General features: G+C 44.6%; 1 protein-coding gene across 2 annotated transcripts in view; it reads left to right on the forward strand.

Moving 5' to 3' along the window:
* LOC140201787 (disintegrin and metalloproteinase domain-containing protein 9-like) overlaps positions 1–24,009 on the forward strand; it is a 150,260-nt gene that overhangs the window by 58,654 nt on the left and 67,597 nt on the right. For both annotated transcript variants that reach the window (XM_072266474.1, XM_072266475.1), the window contains exons 4-8: positions 15,690–15,768; positions 16,267–16,343; positions 18,790–19,000; positions 20,927–20,992; positions 21,075–21,143. In XM_072266474.1, coding sequence (XP_072122575.1) covers positions 15,690–15,768; positions 16,267–16,343; positions 18,790–19,000; positions 20,927–20,992; positions 21,075–21,143 — 502 coding nt within the window. The remainder of the gene's footprint in view (positions 1–15,689; positions 15,769–16,266; positions 16,344–18,789; positions 19,001–20,926; positions 20,993–21,074; positions 21,144–24,009) is intronic.

Below are 24,009 nucleotides of genomic sequence, written 5' to 3' on the forward strand. Positions count from 1 at the left end.
CACTGCCCCAGCACACAACCACATAGACGATTGTACTGGTGACAACAGGCTGGTAGAGCACGTGAAGGAGAGGCCTGTATATTCTAAAGAACCTCAGTCTTCTCAGGAAATAGAGGCTATTTTGGCCCTTCTTGTACCCAGCCTCTGTGTTGGTGCTCCACTCAAGTCTGTCATCCAGGTGTACCAGGTACTTGTAGGTCCTCACTACATCTATGTCCTCATTATTGATAGTAACAGGGAACAGTGAAGAACTAGTCTTCTTAAAGTCCATCACCATCTCCCTTGTCTTACTGATGTTGAGCTGCAGATGATTCAGCTTGCACCATTTGACAAAGTCCTTACCAGAGCCCTGTATTAGTCGTTCTGTCCTCCCATTATGCGCACAACTATTCCTGAGTCAGTGGAGAATTTCTACAGAAGACATGAACCAGTGTTGTGTCTGAAGTCTGAGGTATACAGGGTAAACAGGAAGGGAGCCAATACAGTCCCCTGTGGGGCTCCAGTGCTACTTATAGCCATGTCTGACACACAGCTCTGAAGCTGCACAAACTGTGGTTTGCCTGTCAGGTTGTCCATTATCCAGGATATAATGGAAGTGCCAACTTGCATTGAATGGAGCTTTTACCCCAGCAATGAGGGCTGTATGGTATTGAAGGCACTAGAAAAATCAAGATACATGATCCTCGTAATGCTGCCCTGCTTGTCCAAATGGGAGTAGGCTCTGTTCAGCCGGCAGATGACAGCATTGTGACTCCAATGTGCTCCTGGTAGGCAAACCGCAGGGGATCAAGGGCTGATCTGACCAGGGGTCGGAGGTGAGCCAGGACCAGCCTCTCTAGGATCTTCTTGATGTGTGAGGTCAGGGCCACTGGACAGTAGTCATTGAAGAATTTTGGTTGGCCCTTCTTGGGTATTGGGATCACACACGATGCTTTCCACACGGTCGGGACCCTTTCCAGGCGGAGACTCAGATTAAAAGTATGCTGGAGAACTCCACACAGCTGCTCAGCACACCCCTTCAGGACCACAGTGCCTCTGCTACTAGAAGTTTGCAAAGACTCTGCATGTTATCTAAAACTTTTGACAAACCTCTTCGATGTGTGGCTCAGAGTATATTGTCTGATTGCATTTTGGCCTAGTATGGAAACACCAATGACCTTGACTGGAAAAGCTACAAAAAAATAGAGGATACCGCCAACTCCATCACGGGTAAAGCCGTCCCCTGCCATTTAGCACATGTGCATGGAGTGCTGCAGCAGGGAAGCAGCATCCATTATCGAGGACCCCTACCATCCAGTCCATGTTCTCTGCTCACTGCTGCCATCAGGAAGGAGGTACAGGAGCCTTAGGACTTGTACCACTATGTTCAGAAACAGTTATTACCCCTCAACCATCAGACTCCTGAGCCAGAGGGGACAACTTCACTCTTTCCACAAACTATGGACTCACTTTCCAGGACTCTTTGTTTCATGTTCTTATATTTATTGCTTATTTATTAATTTATCTATTTATTTTCTTTTGTATTTGCACAGTTTTAGCATTCACTTTCGCTGTTTGTCCATCTTGTGTACAGTCTTTCATTGATTCTGTGGTGCTTCTTTGTATTTTCTACGAATGCCTGCAAGAAAATTAATCTCAGGATTGTATATGTTCTTGGATAATAAATTTACATTGATCTTTTGAGTAGGGCTGATGGGACCATAATTTTTCCTGTCCATTGTTTCTCCAGGAAGGGAAATACCAGAGTCAGGTTGTGTAGATCAGAGGAGATCAAATGGGAAGGTATAATTTCCAAAGAAAAGGTGATATGGGAGGGTGCTTAATTTTATATCATTTATTATATAGATTGTAGAACAGGACGGGTCCTTCAGCCCATGGTTGCATTGTGCCTGCTCTCTTTGTTGTGGAGCAGTGGGCTGGATAGATAGATGGCAAGAAGGTGCTGATGTTCCAATGTGTGGTGCACGTACCCCAACTCCCCTTGGAAAAAGTAGGGGTGAACTGCCTGCGCAAAACTCCACAGCATATGTGGTGGAAACGCTCCGTCAGCTCTGTTGCGGGGGGGAGTTCCTGGATTGAGGTCAGTGATGAAGGAGGAATATTCCTGGGCCAGGATGGTGCTTGGCTGGAAGGGGAACCTGCAAGTGGAATTCCCTGAACTGGGGGGAGAGAGTTTGTAATTTCTCCCAGCTGACTACTTTGATGAGGGACTCCCATTGCTGAACGTATTTCGCACGTAGGGGCTGCGTGGAACCTGCCCCAGGAGTGAGCGATGCTTTCCTCTGGGTGGACACTTCCTCTGGTACTTAGTGTGTGCATTTTTCCAGCACGTGATACTGTACAGAGATTAGAGGCAGAGTTGTTTGGACAATGGTTTTCCTACTGTTTGGCCAGAATCCCAGCTCCTGGCACCGTGCTAAAACTAAATGCACATTGCATTACCATCCTTGCCTCTGCAGTCACCTGCAAATGACACCAGAGTCAATCAAAACCACATTGCAAAACGCCGAGGAGCTTTGAGAGTGCTGGACAAATTTAAGCAAACTGTTTTCCTTTGTGTTCTACCCATTAAAAATACCGGACAGGAACATCTTTAACATAATTTACTTTGGAGCTTTTAAGGAAATAGTGTGCACTGTGACTGGTTAGAAATCTATTACAGCTTCATCGTCCTGCTGTCCATTCTCTGAAGACTTTGGTAGAGTTGCCAGTCAGGAAATGCATGAAATTCTAAGGATATTTTGTTGATGATCTAACTGTTATGTTTTGTTACATTGGCTAATTTTCTTATGTTAATGAGGCTGTCTGTTATCCTTTGGAAGTCAGCTTTGTGTTCATTAAACAGAAACAATCTTGAGAGACTGTGGTAAACCTTGCCACAAGTAATTGTTAGTCTGCTGTCAAGAGCGGCTTGTATGTTTAAAATAAAATACTGGCACCTGAACCTAGCCCAAGTATTGTGAATAATTTTCCTAACCTGGTTAACATCTCTTTGTAAACCTACTGTTTCATCTTATACTCTGTATACACATGAATGGCTAAGCACAGCTCCAGTGCCATCTTCAAATTCACCGAATACAGTATTGTCGTAGGAAAAATCACAGTTGACTATGAGACAGCTTACCCATGTGAGATAGGACAGCCGGTTGAGTGATGCCACAGTAACAAACTCTTGCCCGGTGTCAGCAAAACTAAAGAGCTGATTGTTGACTTCAGGGAGGGGAAGGAGGGTGAACGTGTGCCAGTATATATTGGGAAATTGGTGGCAGAGTCAGTAGCTTTAAATTCCCTGTATTGGCTAGTGACACGGCGCTGAACTAAACTAAAGTGAATACTACTGAACTCCTGATTTGATGTATGATGTTCTACATCTTGTTCACTCGCCTTTTGCCATTTGGACAATTTGTTCTTTTTTTGCACAATGTGTGTTTGATGTTTCTTGTGTTCCATGGCATTTCTTTGTTTCATGGATGATTCACAAATCTCAGAGTTATATTCTGTATACATACTTCGATAATAAATGTACTTTGAATCTTTGAAACAGAGATGAGGATCGCAGTCTGGCCTCAGGAGCTTGAGACAGCAGCTCTTGCTCTCTGCCTCCTGGTCCATTTTCTGCCCACATCTTGTCCATTCATACGAAAAGAAGGAATACATTCAGCAGATAAACTTGTGGCTGTGAGATAGGAAACAATGGTTTAAAAGAAATGCCTAATCTTAAACAGTTGTCTTACAATTTCAGCAAAGTTTGTTCAAGCTTCTTTAGTTATTGAATATCTGCAGGAACTGTGATTGGAGAGGAGCCTTTTCTGATGTGCTCTAACCATCAGACTTCCAATTGAATAAGAGGTCAGGATGACTATTTCTGAAAAAAAATTTCGTGCTTTCCTTACATATGTGACAAATAAACTCTTCTCGGGCTTCCAGCCAGGTACAGGTCTCGACTATAACCGATGTTTCGGTGACAGACTCCGCCATCTTTATCAGAGATGTCAGTTTGTTATCAAGATGAAGATGGTAGTTTGTCGGAAATGATTGTTAGTCATGATTGAATGGAGGAGCAGAATCGATGGGCCAGATGGCCAAATTTCTACTCTAATGTCTTATCCTAATTGATACCAGTACCCTTTTGGAAGCCTGAGAAGAGTTTTTTAACATTTGTTTTTTTTTCAACAATGTCTGAAAGGTATTGTGCAACAAAGTTTTTTTTGGAAGAGCCCTGTAATCTTACCACTCACTTATACTGCTGTTGCCATGGATAATAATTAAGAAGTTATAATACAGCAAACTCTAGTTCTATCCTGCCATTAGTAGGTTTCTGTTCAGATGCTGTGGTGGAAGAATTTCAGTCATAACAAGGGGTGCAATGTCTTTGAATATTTTCCATCTTTATATTGCCACCATAGGTTTTTTTTCTCATGTATGAAAATACAAGAGCAAAAAGAATGTGACTTTAAAATAGAAGCTTTTGCAAACTTTAGTGAAAACCTTCGCCTTTGCCCATACCCGACTTGTGACCAGTTGGTCTGGGTCAACAAAAATGGGAAGGTAGATGGCATGGGACCAGCCTTGATTTCTCAGTGTGTTTATTTGCAGGCAAGGAAATTGGATCTTCAGGCCATTGTGTTCTGGCAGCAACTGGTCTTCAGAATTTCTGGACTGTTGAGTCAGAGACGGGAGTTGAATTCCAACACAGAGCCAGGGAATTGAAATTCAAGGAGTTTGCTAAATTTGTAATGAAAAGCTGGTGATAAAAAACAGCAGTCAGTTGTAAAAACCCATCTGATTCACTGGATGGAAGTTGACCATCCTTGCTCAGTGTGATCTATGTAATACTACATTTATCCATCTATAGGACGTAGACATCAATGCTGGGCATCTAGTGATCACTGTGAATTGGCTTTAAACTGAGGACACAGTTAACAGACAACTTTGTTGGTTCTCATGGAGTCAAATGCAGGGCCAAGCAGGCAAAGAAAGAAGATTTCTTTTTCCCCCATCGATCAGCCAGTTTTCATGATCACTGTTACAGAGGCCTGTACGTCAAGCTAGCAACTCGGCCTCGTTTTGTGACGACAAACCAAGTTATCAGAAGATTGATAACTAATGAGAGAGATAAGGGAGACAATGGAGAAGCGTTCAAAATGTTAATGAGAGAGGGGAGAGTTTAACGAGAAAGAAACACACTTCAGAATATTGACGGACCGGTTGCTTTGAACCTGAACTGTTTGAAGTTTGATGGACAGGCGATACCCCAGCAGGGGATAAAAAGAACAGGTTCACTAAGGCAAGACACACACCACGAGATAACGAGACCCTGGAAGAGCGGTGTGCCCCCCACAAATTGGTGGGAGTTTGGAGGTCTGATTACGGGAACCGACCATAGACGCACAGGGTGAAAAGGTACGATCGGCGGGAACCTGGTGTGTGTGTGTCCGCCCTTGTCTGGGTGCCGGGTTCACCGCGGAAGAACGGTCATATCCGGAATGGAGGGGTCACAGTCGGTGACCACAGAAGACATCAAAAGGGTGCGCCCGAAAGCTAACTGCAAAGAACAAAGGTCTGTCTGAATCAGATTTGCATATCATCCTCTCTCTCTCCCCAACAGCACAACAGCGATTACTGCGAACTGTCCTAAGCTGAACTGAACTCTGCGTCACTTGAGACTGATCATTTTACCCCTAGACTGCGCTAGAGCTTGTTTGATTCCTATTATCCTAGTTCTGTGTACATGTGTGTTTTATCATTGCTAATCTGTTGCATTCATATCCTTATGATTAGAGTACTGTGTTACTTATTTCTTTAATAAAACTTTCTTAGTTCCAGTAATCCAGACTCCAACTAAGTGGTCCATTTCTGCTGGTTTGGCAACCCAGTTATGGGGTACGTAACAGTTTAAAAAAAGCAGACAGATGCTAAAGAAACAGCAAGATTGCCATACGGTGTGGAGAGGAACAACAAATTACTGAGGCCAGTCCTTTGTTTCAGCTTTGTATAATTACACTGAAAGCTGAAAATTGCATTAATGAGATTTTACATTCACCATTGAACAGTGTGTGTGACCCAGTGAGTCACACTTCGATAGAGAATGTGGACGGCCCTAGCATGTCAACATTTTGTAAGTGGATTTAAACCAAAAATGGAAAGAGTGCACACAACTCCCTGCGTTCACAATGAACTGGAGTGGAAATGTTGTTCTTTCTGGTGAAGATTGATGCCCAAAAGTGTGTTCATTTGATGACAGCTACTCAGTAATTTGGAGAATTAGGTGTTTAATCTGCTCTTGAGTTTTGCCTTTTGCGATACTCCCATGTGATGGGGAAGGGGTGGCAGAGGACGACCAGTTGTATATTCAGGCTCAGTGATGGGGTGATGAAAGCTGGGATGGCTGAATGGATCACTTGCCCTGCTTAGAAGGGGCATAACCCCAAACATTCAACAGGTGCTGTCAGAGTCAGAGTTCTGATTGTTTTGCTTCAGAGGTCTGCACTGTGGACCAGTGTCTGCTCTTCGCTATAATATACAGTTTGGCATGGCCTCAACTTCCTTGAGTATTGAATAAGAAGACACATAAAAATTCTGGCCCTACAACCCACAGCCTGTGCTGACCATCGCCAACCCATTTAAACTGGTCTTGCATTAATCCTTAATTCTCCTTATTTTCATATTTTCATCAACTCCCCCCACATTCTACTGCTCACCCACATGCCGAGAGATTTTCAGTGGCCAGTTAACCACACGCTCTTGGATTGGAGTCTCGGGGAGAAGGTGCAAACCCAGCAATGGAGGATAGGATTGAACCAGGCTGTTTGGGATTGCAAGGACTGCTACTAACTGTGCTGCCTGATGTGTCCCATATTATAGGATTCCATCTCGACAATTGCTTGAGCTGGAAGCACAGCAGGTTGTGGATGCAATGACAACTTGTGGAAAATGGCACAGTTGTAGTTCGTTTCCTCCAGCTTTAAGGGGGTTTCTGTTGCAATCTGCTGTGTAACAGTGTATGGACTACTGGCTGCACTCTGTTGCCATAGTAAGTTTGGGCAGCTGGAGCTTTGAACTCCACAGCTCCACCTTGGTGCTTCCGTTCCTTTGTGACCAGACTGGTCAACTCAGTCAGGGGATGTGGCAACTGAGCAGTGGCTGGCAGCCATTGTAGCAGGTGATCTGAGTTTTTGCACTGTAATGGCAGTTACCTTTCCTGATGTTACTTTGAAAGAAGAGAGAGACTGCTGGAAAAGCACAATAGGGTTCTGACAGGGCAGGCCTGTGAGTGGACAAAACTGTTATAGATCCAGCACGTTCTGCTTCATTTGAGATTTTTAGCACATGCTGTTTTACCTTTGTCTTCGTGTTCCTATTCACCCTTTCCTGTAAATACTGGCCCACCTTTCTGTGAAATTGCACAGCTTCTATCCATGTCACCGATTCATCTGCCAAAATATCCCTTGGTTTAAGCAGCAATTCTGCTTTCCCACATCACTGGGTGAGTCTAGGGCCAGAGGGCACAGCCTAAGACTAAAGGGACATCCAATTAGAACAGATGAGGAGTTTCTTTAGCCAGAGGATGACGTATCTGTGAATTTGTTAACTTAGCAGCAGCAGTTAATACAATACATAATCTAGAAGTAAGTAAATAAAATAAAAAAATAATAAGTAAACAAGTAAATCAATTACAGTATATATATATATATATATATATATATATATATATATATATATATATATATATATATAAAAAAATAGATTTTTTAAAAATGTGCAAAAAACTAGAAATACTGTATATTTAAAAAATGTGAGGTAGTGTGCAAGGATTCAATGTCTATTTAGGAATCAGATGGCAGAGGGGAAGAAGCTGTTCCTGAATTGCTGAGTGTGTGTATTCAGGCTTCTGTACCTCCTACAGAAGTCCAAGGACAGATTCCTGCGGAACACTGCTGGGCACAGACGTCCAGGCAGAATACTCTCCATCTGCTACCACCTTCTGCCAATTCTGAATCCGTGCAGCCAGATTTCCATAGATCCATGCCTCCTGCCCGTTATGGGGAACCTTTTCAAACACCTTACTAAAATACATATACACCACATTGACTACTCTACCTTTGTCATTTTGTTATCTTTTCAAAGTATTTGATTAGGCCTGTGAGGCATGGCCTACCCTTCACAAAACCATGCAGACGCTCGCAAATAAGACGATGCTTCTCCAAATGTTTGTATCTCTGGCCTGCAGAATGGCCTGCAATAGTTTGCTCACCAATTGTATTAAGACTCACTGGTCAATAATTCCCTGGATTATCCCTCTTACCTTTCTGGAACAGTGGAAGAACATTTGCCATCGTCCAGTCCCCTGGTACCACTGGTAAGGAGGCAAAGATAACTAGCAACACCCCTGTAGTCTCTTTCCTCACTTCCCATCGTAACCTGGGGTAAATCCTGCCTGGACCCACGGACATGCAGCCAAATGCTTTGCAGAAGCTCAAACACCATTTCTTTAATAATCTCAATGTGCTACAGCACATTTGGCAATCCATTGGGAAAATGTGCATTCATCTGTGCTTATTTGAGTCCCTCTGGCCAACAATTTGGTCTTCACCATTTTCAGCAAGAAAATTTACAACGCTGTTGCCAGGGCTTGAATTATAGGAAAAGGTTGAATATGTTGGGTCTTTATTCTTTGGAGTGGAAGAAGATGAGGTGAGTTTTGATAGAGGTATGTAAAATTGAGGGGCGTATATAGGGTAAATGCAAACAGTCGTCTTCTTCTGAGATTGGGTGAGACTAGAAATAGAAGTCGTAGGTTAATTGTGAACGGTGAGGTATTTAAGGGGAACCTAAAAGAGAACTTTTTCAGTCGGAGGGTGATGAGAGTACAGAACGAGCTGCCAGTGGAAGTGGCGGATGTGGGGTTGATCACCAACCACATTTAAGAGGAACTTGTTAAGTATACGGATGTGAAGAGTATAGAGGGCTATGGTATGGCCGGGGTGCGGGTGGATGGGACCAGGCAGAATAACATGGACTAGATGGGTCAAAGAACCAGTTTCGGTGATGCAGTGCTCTATGACTCTGTAAGAAGTCTGCCACTTGTCAACTGTGGGATGCTGTTGTGCAGCTCTTGTGTGTGCATTGGCTGCTCTGTTGGCCTGCGTTACAACAGAATGAGCAGTTAAGTTCAGTGGCGCAAGAGCAGGCAGAAAACTGGACCCACCAGGACCGTCTGTTTGTGGATCTTAGAAGCAGGATGTGTGGGGTTGGGGCATTGCGATGAGGAGATCTCCCATTATAACGTCAGTGACAGTGAGGGAGATGGTGGCCTGCTCTTTGTTGGTGAAGTCACAGTCTAGTGATTGGTGTGAGGAGGGGTCTGAGAGCTGTCAGCTGGTCTCTGCAAGGTGGAGGTCAGTCTGCCAGACTACAACGGCAACGTACGCAAAGCACTGGAGCAACTCAGCAGGTCAGTGGAAATGAATAAACAGTTCTTGTTTCACACTGAGATTTCATCAGGACTGGATAGGAAGAGGAAAGATGGCAGAATCAGAAGGTGGGGGAGGGGAAGGTGTACAAGCTAGGAGGTGATAGGTGGTTGGATGGGGGAGGGGGATGAAGCTAGGAGGTGATAGGTGGTCAGGTGGGTGGGGTAGGGGGATGAAGCAAGAAGCTAGGAGTTGATAGGTGGAAAAGATGAAGGAATGGAGCAGAAGGAATCTGTTAGGAAAGAAGAGTGGACCATGGGAGAAAGGGAAGGAGGAGGGGTACTTGTGGGAGATGATAGGCAGGTTAGGAGAAGAGGTAAGGGGGGCAAAATGAAGAGGGAAGTGGAGGAGGAAAAGAATTACCAGAAGTTGGGAATATAGATTTTTGTGCCATCAGGTTGGAGGCTAACTGGACGAAGTATAAAATGCTGCTCCTCCAACCTGGGAGTGCCCTCATTGTGGCAGAAGAGGAGGCCATTGACCCGACATGTCAGAATGGGGGGTTTGGAATTGAAATGGCCACCAGGAAATCCTGCCTTTTGCTGATGGAGCAAAGTTGCTGGACAAAGCGGTTTCTCCCCAATCTACATCGGTTCTCACCAATGCAGAGGAGGCTGCATCAGGAGTACTGGACACAGCAGGTTCGTAGGTGAAGTGTTGCCTCACCTGGAAGGACGGTTTGGGGTCCTGCATTGAGGTGAGGGAGAGAATCTGCAGATGTAGCACTTCTGCCACCTGCAGGAATAAGTGCCAGGAGGGAGATGAGTGGGGAGGGATGAATGGAAAAAGTGAATCACTGAAGGAACAATCCCTGTGGGAAGTGGAGAGTTGGAATGGTGCAGTAAAGAAGTGTTTGGTTTGGTGGTAGAGTCCCATTGAAGATGGCTGAAGTTGCAGAGAACGATGTGTTGGATGAAGAGGCTCATGAAGTGATAGGTGAAGACGAGCATTACCCCGGCAGGAAGATGGGGTGAACGCGGATGTCTGTAGAATGGAGCAGATGTGGGTGAGGGCAGCATTAATGGTGGAGGAAGGGAAACCCTGTTCTATGAAGGAAGAGGACATGTCTGATGTCTTGGAAAGGAATGCCTCAATCTGGGAATAGATGAGGCGGAGGCAAAGGAAATGAGAAAAGGGAATGATGTTTTACAGGAGAGCATGGGAAAAGGTATGGTCAAGGTAATTGTGAGAATCAGTAAGGTTATAAAAGATATCAGTAGACAGTTTGTCCACAGAGATGGAGACAGTGATGGAGAAAGGGGAGAAAGATGGCAGAAGTCAACCAAATGAAAGTTCGAGGCAAAGCTGATTAAGTTGATGTTCTCAGTGTGGGTGCATGAAGCAGCACCAATGCAGTTGTCAGTGTAGCACAGAAAGAGTTGGGGAGCATTACCAGGGAAGGCTTAAAACAGAGGCTGTTCTGTGTAGCTAATAAAAAGGCAGGCATGGCTGGGGCCCATGAGGGGGCCCATGGCTGCACCTTGATATCGGAGAAATTGGGAGGAAATGAATGGAAAATTGTTCCAACAGAGGGTGATGGTGGAGGGGAACTGATCGGGTCTGTTGTTGAGAAAGAAGCAGAGACCTTCTCAATGGGGAATAGAAATGTATAGGGACTGGACACGCATTGTGAAACTGAGGTGATCATGACTAGGGAACTGAAGGTTGTTCAGGAGATCAAGAGCACGGAAGGGCTGAATGAAGGGGACAATATGGAGTTGAAATAAATAGACTTTTGCTCAGTGGGGTGGGAGCAGGCAGAAACAGTAGGGCCTACCCGGACAGTCAGATTTTTGGATCTTTGGTATAAGGGAGAAATGAGCAGTGCAGGGTAGCGGAACTATGAGTTTGGTGGCAGTGGACGGGAGGTGTCCAGTGTTGATGGGGTTGCTGATGGTGCAGGAGAGGCTGACGGTCCTCAGTGTGCTCCTTTTCAAGGGGTAAGTCAGAGGAGCTGTCTGAGAGTTGCTGCCTGTCCTCAGCAAGGTAGAGGTCAGTCCACCACACTATAACGGCATTGCACTTTGTCTCCGGGTTTGGAGACTAGGTTGTGGTTGGCGCATGGTGAACGGAGGGCTGCACATTCGGAGAGGGTGAGATGCTGATCCAGGATTTCGACTGAAAACGTCAACAGTTCCTCCCCCGCTGCCCGCCCACAGATACTGCTCAACCCACTGAGTTCCTCCATCAGATTGATGTATATTACTGCTGGTTACTACAGCAAAGCTCAATTCACGCTGCTGAATGAAAGCTCTTGTTGGTGGCCATCTGAAAATACATTTTGCTGTACTCAGTGTTTGTTTTGTCACCAAGCTAAGCATTGGCAAGCAAGCTGGTGTTGTATTTTAGTGAAACAGGAATAGTATATATTTTTGGATTTGTGCCTATTGTGTGTGCACGTGAGTCTGTGGGTGTGTGTGCATGTCGGCCAATGTATCTGTCAGCATGTGTGTGCACATGGATCTGTGTATGTGGGGGCTTGTGTGTGTGTGTTCACATGGGTTGGTATATGCAGGGGTTTATGTGTGTGTTTGCATAGGTCATTGTATGTGGGGGTAAGTGTGTGCATGGGCACATGCGTCTATATGTTGTGGTGTTGCTGCACCTTCAGTGTCAGTTCCTCAGCTCCACATCCCACTTCTGAGCCTGGCGAGCTGGGAGACTCTCATCTGCTGCTGGAACTTGGCCCTCCTCCAGCCATCATGGGAAATCCAGCGGCCTCTTCACCTTTGGCCTATATTTTGTTCACATTAACTGTCTGAAGGAAGAGTGGAAATGTTTCCAGATTGTTCCAGCGATGACCCTTTTTCCCATGTGCGTGGCAATGATTTTCTGGTGCTGCTATAAAACTCACTGCTGTCTCCTTCCAAAGTAAATAGATGAGTGAAATGTGGCCATGAAGTTCAGAGCTCAAACACTGCACGGTGCTGCTGTGTTTGATGTTCCCAGCAGGAATGGGTTCAGTCAGACTTCTCAGTTATTTTCACTTTGGTTAAATCTCCTTCACTCCAGGGAAACCAGCCAAACAAAGACCGATGAAGTCAAAGCAGTAGTTGTCATCATAAGGACTCTAGTAGGGCATTTGGCAATGTCCCACATGGTCAGCTGGTCCAGAAGATTCAGATACACTGGGACTCTTTCACTGAGAAAGGGTGACACCTCTCTGTCCCTTAAGGGGAGGGAAAGCCTGTGATATGTCGAATTGTTGGGTGAACGATTAGTTTTTATTGTGCGGCAGATCAGGTCTTTCTTGGGGGTTTTTGCTGTTGCTTGGTGGGTGAAGGGTGCTGATGTTTTTTTTGCTGAAGTAAGTCCGGGGGGGCGGAGGGTTGTTGCATTGCTGCCACTTGTGCGTGGGAGGGGGGAGTAGCCGGAGCTTTGAGGTTCTAATATTTTTACTGTTACTCGTTCTTTGGGGCACTCTTCTGTTTTCATGGATGTCTGTGAAGGGCAAGAATTGCAGGTTGTATATTGTGTACATTTTCTGATATTAAATGGAACTACTGAACGAATGAACCTAAAGCAAACTGGCTCACTGGATTTAAAACAAGATCAGTGAGAGGAGGCAGGAGGTAGTGGCAGAAGTCTGTGACCAGTGGTGTACCGCAGGGACTGGCGCTGGGACCCTGAGCTGTTTGTGATGTGTATAAAAATGACTTGTTTGTGAAGGTAGGAGGCATTATGGGTAAGTTTGTGAGTGACACAAATAATGGTGGTATTGTGTACGGCAAGGAAGGTTATCCAAGGCTATAGCAATATATAGATCAGGTGGAGAATTGGGCAGAACACTGGATAGAATTTAATCCTGACAAATGAAAGGTTGATGTGCTTTGGTGAAGGCAAATTTAAGTGTAGAGTAGGCCAAGTGAGTGGCAGGGCCCAAGGGAATGTTGGTGAGCAGTGAGGTCTCAGGAATTAAGTCCTTAGTTCTCTGAAAGTGGCAACATAGGTTGATAGTATGGTGAAGAAGACAATGGCATGCCTGACTTCATAGGTAGGGCTTGATGGAATAAAAGATTTGGGGTGTTCCAACAAATAAGCATTGGTTAGACTGCACTTGGGGTATTATGGAGTATATGACATTATAGGAATGATGTGACTATACTGGAGAGAGTGCAGAGGGCATTCACCAGGGTGTTGGAGGATTTTAGTTATGGGGAGACACTGGAAAGGCTGGGTTCCTTGTCCCAGGAGGGAAGGAGGCTGAGAGGTGACTTGGAGTAGATGAAAAGTGTAGATAAGGAAATCATGCACAAAATGCTGGAGGAACTCAGCAGATCAGGCAGCATCTATGGGGAAGAGTACAGTTGACATTTCGGGCCGAGACCCTTCAGCAGGACTGCAGAGTTCCTCCAGCGTTCTGTGTGTGCTGCTTGGACTTCCTGCATATGCAGATTTTACCTTGTTTAGGCATAGATAAGGTGTAGGTTTTATTCTGAAAGAAGGGATATCAAAAACATGAGGGTGCAGTTTTATGGTCAGAGGAAAGTTTTAAAGCTTATCAGAGGAAACAATTTTTAAATGCTGGGATGAAGTCTCAGCAACACACACAAAATGCTGGAGGAACTCAGCAGAACAGGCAACATCTATGGAAACGAGTACGGTGATGTTTCGGGCTGAGATCCTTCAGCAGGACTGGAGGGGAAAAAGATGAGTAGAGTTAAAAACTGGGGGGAGGGAAGGGAAAAACATAAAGTGATAGGTAAAACTGGGAGGGGTGAAGTAGGAGCTGGGAAGTTGGTGAAAGAGATAGGACAGGAGGCAGTGGAGGGGTGGAGCACCAGAGGCAAGTGATAGGCAGGCAAGGAGATGAGGTGGGAGAGGGAAAAGGGGATGGGGACTGGTGGAGTGGGGGGGGTGGTGGGGGACCATTACCGGAAGTTAGAGAAATTGATGTTCATGCCATCAGGTTGGAGGCTACCCAGACAAAACTTAAGGTGTTGTCCTCCAACCTGCGTGCGGTCTCATTGTGATGATAGAGGAAGCCATGGATAGACATATTGGAATGGGAGTGGGAAGTGGAATTAAAATGGGTGGCCTCTGGGAGATCCCATTTTCTCTGGCGGATGGAGCATAGGTGCCCGGTGAAGTGATCTCCCAATCCATGTCGGGTCTCACCAACATACAGGAAGCCACACCGGGAGCACTGGACACAGTATATGACCCCAACAGACTCACAGGTGAAGTGTTGCCTCACCTGGAAGGCCTGTTTGGGGCCCTAAATGGTAGGGAGGAGGTGTAAGGGCAGGTGTAGCACTCGTTTTGCTTGCAAGGAAAAGTGCCAGGAGGGAGATCACTGGGGAGGGATGAATGGACAAGGGAGTCGCGTAGGGAGTAATCCCTGCGGAAACCAGAAAGTGGGGGAAGGAAAGATGTGCTTGTGGTGGGATCCTGTTGGAGAAGGCGGAACATGCAGAAAATTACGTGCTGGACATGGAGGCTGGTGGGATGGTAGGTGAGGACAAGAGGAACCCTATCCCTGGTAGGGTGGCGGGAGGATGAGGTGAGAACAGACGTGTGTGAAATGGAAGTGATATGGTTTTGTTGAGATGGTGAGTGAGAGACTGTTGTTATGTTACCACTCAACTAGGTTTTCAATCTCCCTCCTATATGCCGATTCATCACTGCCTTTGATTTGGTCAATGATGCTGTTGTCAGCAAACCTAAATACAGCATTGGAGCTCTATTCCAGCTCAGTCACTTCATTGATCTTGTCTGCTTACCTTGCTCCAGCTGTGGCCTCATGAGCGTTTGGCACGTTTCTGAGATGGCCAGTCTCTCTTCGTATTCCACCCTAGGCCAATGAAAGCATGTCCCACCTCGCGTACCTGTCCCATTGCCTTCAGAGACCCAAGGAAGAGTACTCACTCCTTCTGTTTCTCTCTATCAAGCGTGTTGTCTTGGACTTCTCTGGGCTGAACAACATTTGCTCCTTGCCTATGCAGCAAGCCCATTCATACCTTCCTGCAGCCTGAACTCTCACCCACGCAGTCAACGCTAGTATCATTGGCCACTATCTCAGCATCGCCCCTGTGCTGAGTCCTGGTTCTCGACAGAAACCATAAAGATTGAAAAGTCAAAGCCAAAAGGCTGTGCATATGGGCAGTGAACGTGCACTTCTGATAGTGTTAGTGGGAATGCCAATTGTATGTATAAATTGAGCTGAGATCAGTTTGTACAGTGAAAGCTCAAATTGTTGGTGCTGTCTTCTTTCAGAGACTTTGTTGTGAAGGACTTCACCATGTTCACTTACGGAGATGATGGGGACCTCATCTCATCCCAGCCAGACATTAAGGTATGTGATGAGATTACAACATGGTCTTCTAAAGTAGCTTATCAGTAGAAACTACTTCGAGACTTGGGTACAATTCCAACCTGTTGGCTTTTCTTAAATATAGTGGTAAGGCAAGGAAGAACAAATTTGATGGGCCGAATGTCCAACTACTGCTTTGATTTTGTATTTTCTTTGATTTAGGTGTTTGGAAAATGGTACTTTTAAAAAAATTTATTCATTTATTTGTAAGAGTCAACCACATTGCTGTGGGTCTGATATCAGACCTGGTAAGGATGGCAGGATTTCTCCGCTAAAGGACATTAGTGAATCAGATATATTATTTTATTGAATTTACCATCTGCCTTGGTGGGATTCGAACTCGTGTTCCCAGCGTATAACTGAGTCACTATTACTAATCCAGTGGTGATTACCACTACACCAAATCTTCCCTGCTGAATTTCATTTGTTTTTAGAGTGGCATATTTTGTTTTTACATTTTCCTGTGTTTTGTTACTGTAGGACCACTGCCATTTCCAAGGATTTGTGGAAGGGATGGAACGTTCCGTGGTTGCTGTTAGCACCTGTGATGGGCTAAGGTAAGCACACACTGCTCACTTTGTGTGCAGGTAACAGCGGTCTTTGCACAGGGGTAATTCATTAGTTAACATGTGGCAGTGAGTGACAGCTGGAGGTTTAAAGCTTTGGGCCTGCTTCACAGCTGTCAGTTGGTATTCTGGCTGGAGTAGGGGCGATCTAGGTCATGGCATTGGGCCTCTGGTGCCAGAGCCAGCTTTCTGTCCATCTTCCTGGGGAGACAGACTCTGGCAAAGCAGGCTCGTGCACCGTATCCTGTGGTTCTTTCTTAAGAATGGTCAGACTGAATGTTGTTAGTCAAAGTCGTAGCGTCATCCACAGGGACACAGCCTTTTCAGCCACTTGGATCCATGCTGACCAACAAGCACCCATTTGGCATAATCCCAACGTGTTCTTCCAACGTTCCCATCAACATCCTGGGTTCCACCACTTACCTAAATACTAGGGAATTTACAGGTGTCAATTAGTCTATCAGCCTACAAATCTGTGGGGTATTGGGGGAAACTGGGGCAAATGATCTGGTCACAGAGACAAAGTGCAGACCTCACGTGGATAGTCCCTGGGGTTATGGCGCTCCCAGACATCAGCTTTACTAGTTGCACCTCTGTGCTGCCCTGAAGGCTTTTGTAGATGCTTAAATGTCTTTTATAGATTTAAAAGTTGTTCAGAGATTTAAATAACTAAAAAAATCAAATTAGTATAAGAATTAGTCTGTTTTTTTAAATCACTGACATATGTTGTGAAATTAGTTTTGTGGCAGCAGTACACAAAACTAATAATATGTTAAAATTTTAAAAATCACTACAAGTTGCAATACTAAGGAATAGCGATGTAGTGTCCATAGGTTCATTGACTGTTCAGAAATCTGATGGCAGAGGGGAGTAAATTGTCCCTAAAACATTGAGTGTGGGTCTTCATGCTCCTTTACCTCATTGATGGTAGTAATGGTAAGAAAGCATGTCCTGGGTGGTGAGGGTCGTGAATGATGGACGTTGCCTTCTTGAGACCCTGCCTTTTGAAGATGACCTTGATGGTGGGGATGGTTGTGTGCCAACTGAGTCAACAGCCCTCTGCAGCCTTTATACCAGGCAGTGAGGCAACCAGTCAGAATGGTTTCCATGGTACATCTGTAGAAACTTGGTACTGTCTTTCATAACATATCAAATTCCTCATTACAGTATAACCTTCTTTGTGATTTAAAACATTAAAATGATTTGCACATTATTCTTTTTTCCATTTTCCAAATGATCAGAGACTATGCCGATGAATAGGGTTTCTGTTTGTGTGCAGCGTGTCCCTGATGTGAAGCTGACAGTGCCCCATCTTTGATGAATAGTCTCTCCCCTGCTGGGTTCAAAGTCAAGTCTGGCACAGAGTGAGGGTATTAAGCACTGGCTTCTGCCCTTTGCGTCCCTTCAGATTTCTGTCCTCGGATAAGCACACGTGGAAAGCCAGAGAGAGCTGAACTATTGGTCAGCCTGGTTCTGTCACTGCTTGTAACTGGTTGCCTCTAGAAGTCAGAGCATTTGCAGTTGGTTATAAAGTTCATGCAAATATTGATGAAAATGCATTTCAGCTACAAATTTGTTCAGCCTTGTTCGAAATGTATTTGTCAAAACACAACATCAAAATACCTGGGCAAAGCAATTCCCAAAAATTTCCTGTGCGGTGTATGATTGACATCACAGCCTCACTCTGCCATCTACAGCCCAGCTTTGGTCCTTTATATATTTATACGAGACCTCTTATGGATTGCACCAGATGTAGACTGTGCCAAAAAGGATTTCCCAGAAGGAACTCGTACAGCTTTGTTATTGACAAGCGGTCACCTTTGACAATTTGAAGAGATTTAAAATGACCGCCTTGAAATCTCATCCTTGAAGTGTACCTTTGCCCTAAGAAGGGACTTCACCCAGAACGTTAACTGTCCATTTCCCTCTCTTGATGCAACCTGACCTGCTCAGTTTCTCTGGGTTTTTGTGTGGTGCAGCTTTGCCTATTCTGGCCCAGTGTTCTGTCCTCTATTTAATGCAGGGCTGTTAAAGTGTACGGTATTCATGGACTCTTCTCAAGTTGTTAATTCTGCTCGCTGGTTGGCGTTTGCCCACTTCTGCTACACTAAAGAAACAAACTCTAGTGCCAGCAGTCATTCCATTTAATGAAAAAATTGCATGATTATGCTGAAATCCCTTCCAGCCTCCCCCGCCCCCTGTGAGCTCTGGGGAACGCTCTCTGCTGTAGTGTCACGGGAAGCAAACAAGTAATTAAAGGGCCATTTCCACAGTAGTTATTCTCTGATGGCAGACTCCTCTCTTTGAAGCCTCCCTTCAATAATCTAGTGCAATCATTGTGCCTGTCTGTTTACTTGTACTTAGTACAGATTCAAACGCAGCGAAGATAATGAAAAGTTTCAGCCGCCACAAATGTAATTGTACTTTGTTTTCGCAGAGGTCTGCTGCTCACAGACAGAATGCATTATGTCATTGAACCCCTGGAGAATTCCAGTACCTTCCAGCACCTGGTGTACCGTGTGGAGGATATGTTGGAAAAACATTTAACTTGTGGCGTGACCAATGAGACTGGTTTCTTGCCCCAGTATGATTCCGGTGGCACGGAGCAGCACCCGCGTGATGGGCACAGCGTAACGAGCTTCCTGCGTGTAAGTCGGTCTTTGCCCTCTCTAACTTGGTGTAGTGAATGAGCAGGTCATGATGCAGGAATTGTCAAGTGTGTTGTGCGTTTTAGGGTAGGAACAACATTCCCTCTAAATTGTAATGACCAGTGTGTGCGAAAGTCCTGTGCTGCCCAGTTTCTTGCCTGGTGACGACAACATGTGCGCACTGCATAATTTCTTCAATAAAACTAATGTAAATAAGCCAATTCTAAAATCTGCAGACAAATCATTGCAAACTCCATGTTGTCAACACTGTCCACATCAGAAACCGGAAAAGGAAGTGTGATTGTGTACAATCGTGAAGTATACTTAACGTGCCAATGAGGTAGAGGGTGACAACCTTTTGTGAGCAGTTTAAATTCTTTTGGATAAGAATAGAACATGTATGAAATTGTGATAAGCTTAAATAAGCAAGATATAGTGTGTTCCGGGAGTCAAGTTTGTTATCACTGTCATATCATGAAAGTTGTTTTTGTAGCAGCAGTACAGTAAATGACATAAAAAATTACTGTAAGTTACAATAAAAATAGGGAAGTAGTGCAAAAGAGAAATAATGAGGTAATGGTAATGGGTTAATGGACCATTCAAAAATCTGACGGAGAGGGGAAGAAACTGTTGCTAAAACGTTGAGTGCGAGTCTTCAAGCTTTTGTACCATCTCCCTGATATTTGTAGTGAAAAGGGGGCATGTTCCAGCTTGCGAGGGTCCTTAATGATGGATGCCACCATCTTGAGACACTCCCTTCTGAACGTGTTCTCAGTGGTAGGGAGGCTTTTGTCTGTGATGGAGTTGGAGGTTATCTGGAACTCTGGATCCAGGGTAAGACCTTTAGGACTGAGATGAGGAGAAGTTTTCTCATTTTGAGGGTGTGGAATTCTCTGTCACAGAGACTGTGGAGGTTGTCGTTGATGAGTGGGTGGGTGAGTAGATTTCCTGTCGGGTAAAGCAATGAGGGGCGTGGGGAGAAAACAGTGATATCGTTTTGAGATAGAAGATCAATCATGATCATAAATTGTGGGGCAGGACTGAAGAAGGGGAGAAGGAGGAGGACAAATACTCTGCGACAAGCCCAATGAGAGCTTAACATGCTGACCCGGGTGGATCCTTATACTGACTGGAAACCAATCAGCAATGATTCTTTGAGCATAGAATTTGCTAATATTACCAACACACTGACTCAGTAGTGTAATAAACTTACTGGCTGAACCACACTAAGAAAGCCATGCACTGGTTTTTGTGTTAGAATGTAAAACAGAGTTCTACAAGAAAAGTCCCTTCAACCCATGATGTGCCTAAATAAACCAATCCCTTCCCCCCAAACATGTCTGTCTGTCTTCCTCCTCTCTTAGAACCTCTTAAATGCCTCTGTCATATCTGCCTCCACCACCACCTCTGGCAGAGCATTCTTGTATATACTTCTGTAAATGTACTTTTGAAGTTCATAAAATACATTTTCTCTCTGTGCAGCTGCAGTCTGATTTGCTGAATTTTTGCAGCTTTTTCTGTCTTGCTCCAACACTCGATAATATGAAGGGAATCGGGGGATAAAGAGTAGTGTAAGAAAATGGCACTGAGGTAAAAGATTGCCCATGATCTTATTGCACGAGCAGAGTAAGGACATGGAACCTAATGACCCACTTCTGCTTGTACTTTTGTTCTTTATCTTGACCCTCCCTAATCCCATCACAATCTTCCTTTTCATCCTTCCGAACACCCCCCAACATTCCCTCCAATTCAAACTCCAGTTCCCAATGAAAAGTCTGAGATGTTAACCTGTTTCTCTCTCCACGGATTCTGCCTGACTTGCTGTATGTTTCCAGCATTTTTCCCTTTTATTGAAGGTACACAATTTAAGTGGAGACGAGTTGTGTTCAAATTTTAAAAAAATGCTATAACCTCTGTTGCTTCCAGCACAAACGAGCCATACTGCCTCAGACTCGATACGTTGAGTTATTTCTCGTGTGGGACAAGGAGCTGGTAAGTGTGAAACCATTCTGACAAATGAAGGGTTTAAAACTGTGCTGTTCTCTTTTAATGACCATATTTCCCTCTTGTGCAGTTTGATCAAATACAGAATGAGACGGCTGTGAGAGAGCAGGCAGTTCAGCTTGCCAATTACCTTGATGGGGTAAGTGTGCTTTCGGTTATTTTCATAGAATATACAATAGTACAGGCCCTTTAGCTCACAATGTTATAAACACTCCACAATCAATCAAATCTTCCATCCTACACAGACCATAACCCTTCATTTTTCTTTTATCTATGTGCTAATCTAAATGTCTCTTAAATGTTCCAATCTTATCAGCCTCTACCACCAGTGCATTTCAGACACATTAACACTCTGTGTTTTAAAAAAAAACTTTCACTGACATCTCCACTAAACTTTCCTCTGCTCACCTTAAGGGTCTCAGCCCGAAATGTCAACTCTTTATCGCATTCCAAAGATGCTGCCTGACCTGCTGAGTTCCTCTGTTACTGGTCATTGTCACTGCGTAAGAGGTGCTGGCTGTCCCCTCTGTTCATGCTGTTCATCTCCTTATACATGTCTTACAAGTTGCCCATCATCCTCCATCGCTGTAACGAGAAAAGCCCTAGCTTGCTGAGCCTTTCCTCATAGGACATGTCTGTAATCCAGGCAGCATCCATAAGACACAGGAGCAGAATTAGGCCGTTCAGCCCATTGAGTCTGATCTACCGTTCATCATGGATGATTTATAATCCCTCTCAACCCCATTCTGTTTTTTCCTCCCCGTAACCTTTGACGTCCCGACTAATCGGGAACCTATTAACCTCGGCTTTAAATAAACTCCATGGCATGACCCCCACAACCACCTGTGGCAATGAATTCCATAGATTCACCACTCCCTGGCAAAAGAAATTCCTCCTCATCCCTGTTCAAATGAGCATTCCTCTGGTCTGAAGCTGTGTCTTTTGGATATAGACTCACCCACTCCTCCCTACATCCACTCTGTCCAGACATTGCAATTTTCGATAGCTTTCAATGAGGCCCCCCTCATTCTAAGCTGCAGTGAGTACAAATCCAGAGCCATCAAACGCTCCTCAAATGTTAACCCTTTTATTCCCAAAACTATCCTTGTGAATAACCTCTGAACTTGCTCCAATACCAGCATATCTTTTTCTTAGATAGGGGGCCCAAGATTGCATACAATACTCCAATTGCGGTCTGAACAAGGTCTTATAAAGCCTCAGCATTACATCTTTGCTCTTGTATTCTAGTCTTCTGGAAGTGAATGCTAATATTGCCTTTGCCTTCCTTACCATCGACTCAACCTGCAAGTTAATCTTTAGGGAGTTCTGCCAGAGGACTCCCTTTGCACCTCTGACTTTAGAACTTCCTTCCCGTTTAGAAAATAGTCTACTCCGTTATTCCTTCTACCAAAGTGCATGACTATATACTTCCCTACACTATATTTCATCTCGCAAACAACAGGAATTCTGCAGATGCTGGAAATTCAAGCAACACACATAAAAGTTGCTGGAGAACGCAGCAGGCCAGGCAGCATCTCTAGGAAGAGGTGCAGTCGAGGTTTCAGGCCGAGACCCTTCGTCAGGACTAATGGTTAATGTTAATGGTTAGTCCTGACGAAGGGTCTCGGCCTGAAACATCGACTGCACCTCTTCCTAGAGATGCTGCCTGGCCTGCTGCGTTCACCAGCAACTTTTATGTGTGTTGCCTATATTTCATCTGTAACTTCTTTGCCCATTCTCCTAATCTGCTTTGGTCCTAAAGCAGACTTCCTCAAAACTAAACTTTATAAAGTTTTTCTTTGACTGTTGAATGCTTTGGGGTGCCGTGAAATGTTAGTGTGTATGGACAGCATCCTTCCTTTCAGCCCCCATGTACAGCCCAGGCATTGTTTTCTTCCTGTGCTTATCTAAACTTAAACATGGGTGCAATTTCTGTCTCACTGATTGAGATCCACCTTCTCACCATTTCCTGCACGAGGAAGTTTGTCATGATATCCCTGGGCTGATTAGTTGTCTTACACTATGTCTGCTATTTCTGGCCTGAATCCAGTTCCTCAATGCACAATGGGTGTCCTAAGCACTTTATCACATAACCCTATAACAGCAGGAACCAGGGGAACAGCTGCTTGAGGGAGATCTGACAGTAAGAAAGTGGAAATTGAAATAGTGAACTGGTGAGGAGCAGCAGCCTCTTGTTGCTCGTGTTGGTTGACCACTGACTGGTCACATCCAGTGTGTCTCCTAGAGTACAGCATATGGCAGCTGTTAAAGTATCAACACTGATACTCATCTCAGTGAGTACTTGTCACTGAGTTACATTGCCACTGACAAACGTCATTTCTGTCAAGGGTTGCCCAGTCACTGTAGATTTCATTTACTGGATCAGCCTACCACGAGAGACCTTGCCTAATGCTTTACCAAATAAAGTCCATGTCAGCAGCATCCACTTATCAATTGATTTTTGTCATTTCCTCAAGGAAACTTGGTCAAGTTAGGACACCATGGTATGGCAGTGGTTAGCGCGATACTATCATAGCTCGGGGTGTCGGAGTTTGGAGTTTAGTTCCAGTGTCCTCTGCGTGCAAAGTTTTATGTTCCTTCCTGTGTGCGTGTGGATTTCCTCCCACAGTTCAAAGATCTACCGGTTAGTAGGATAATTGGTGGTTATAAATTGTCCCATGATTAGACAAAGGTTAAATCGGCGGTTTGCTGGGTGATGCGGCTTGGTGCTGTATCTAAATAAACTGAGATAAAGTTTATAAGACCTGACCTCTGCCACACAAAGCCACTTTCACTATCCCTAATAAGTCCATATTTTCCCAGATGTGAATAAATTGAAACACTAAGAATCTTCTCCAGTCATGATCCTCTCCGAGCCTATAATTTGCCAGATTATCTCTGTTGCTTTTCTTAAACAATGGAACATAATTTTCAACTATATATTGTATTCATGAACCATGATACACAATGTGGATACAAAACGGAGCTGTGAGGAATTTAAGATC

The sequence above is a fragment of the Mobula birostris genome, chromosome 8 (genome assembly GCF_030028105.1).
Source record: "Mobula birostris isolate sMobBir1 chromosome 8, sMobBir1.hap1, whole genome shotgun sequence".
In the NCBI taxonomy this organism is placed as follows: domain Eukaryota; kingdom Metazoa; phylum Chordata; class Chondrichthyes; order Myliobatiformes; family Myliobatidae; genus Mobula; species Mobula birostris.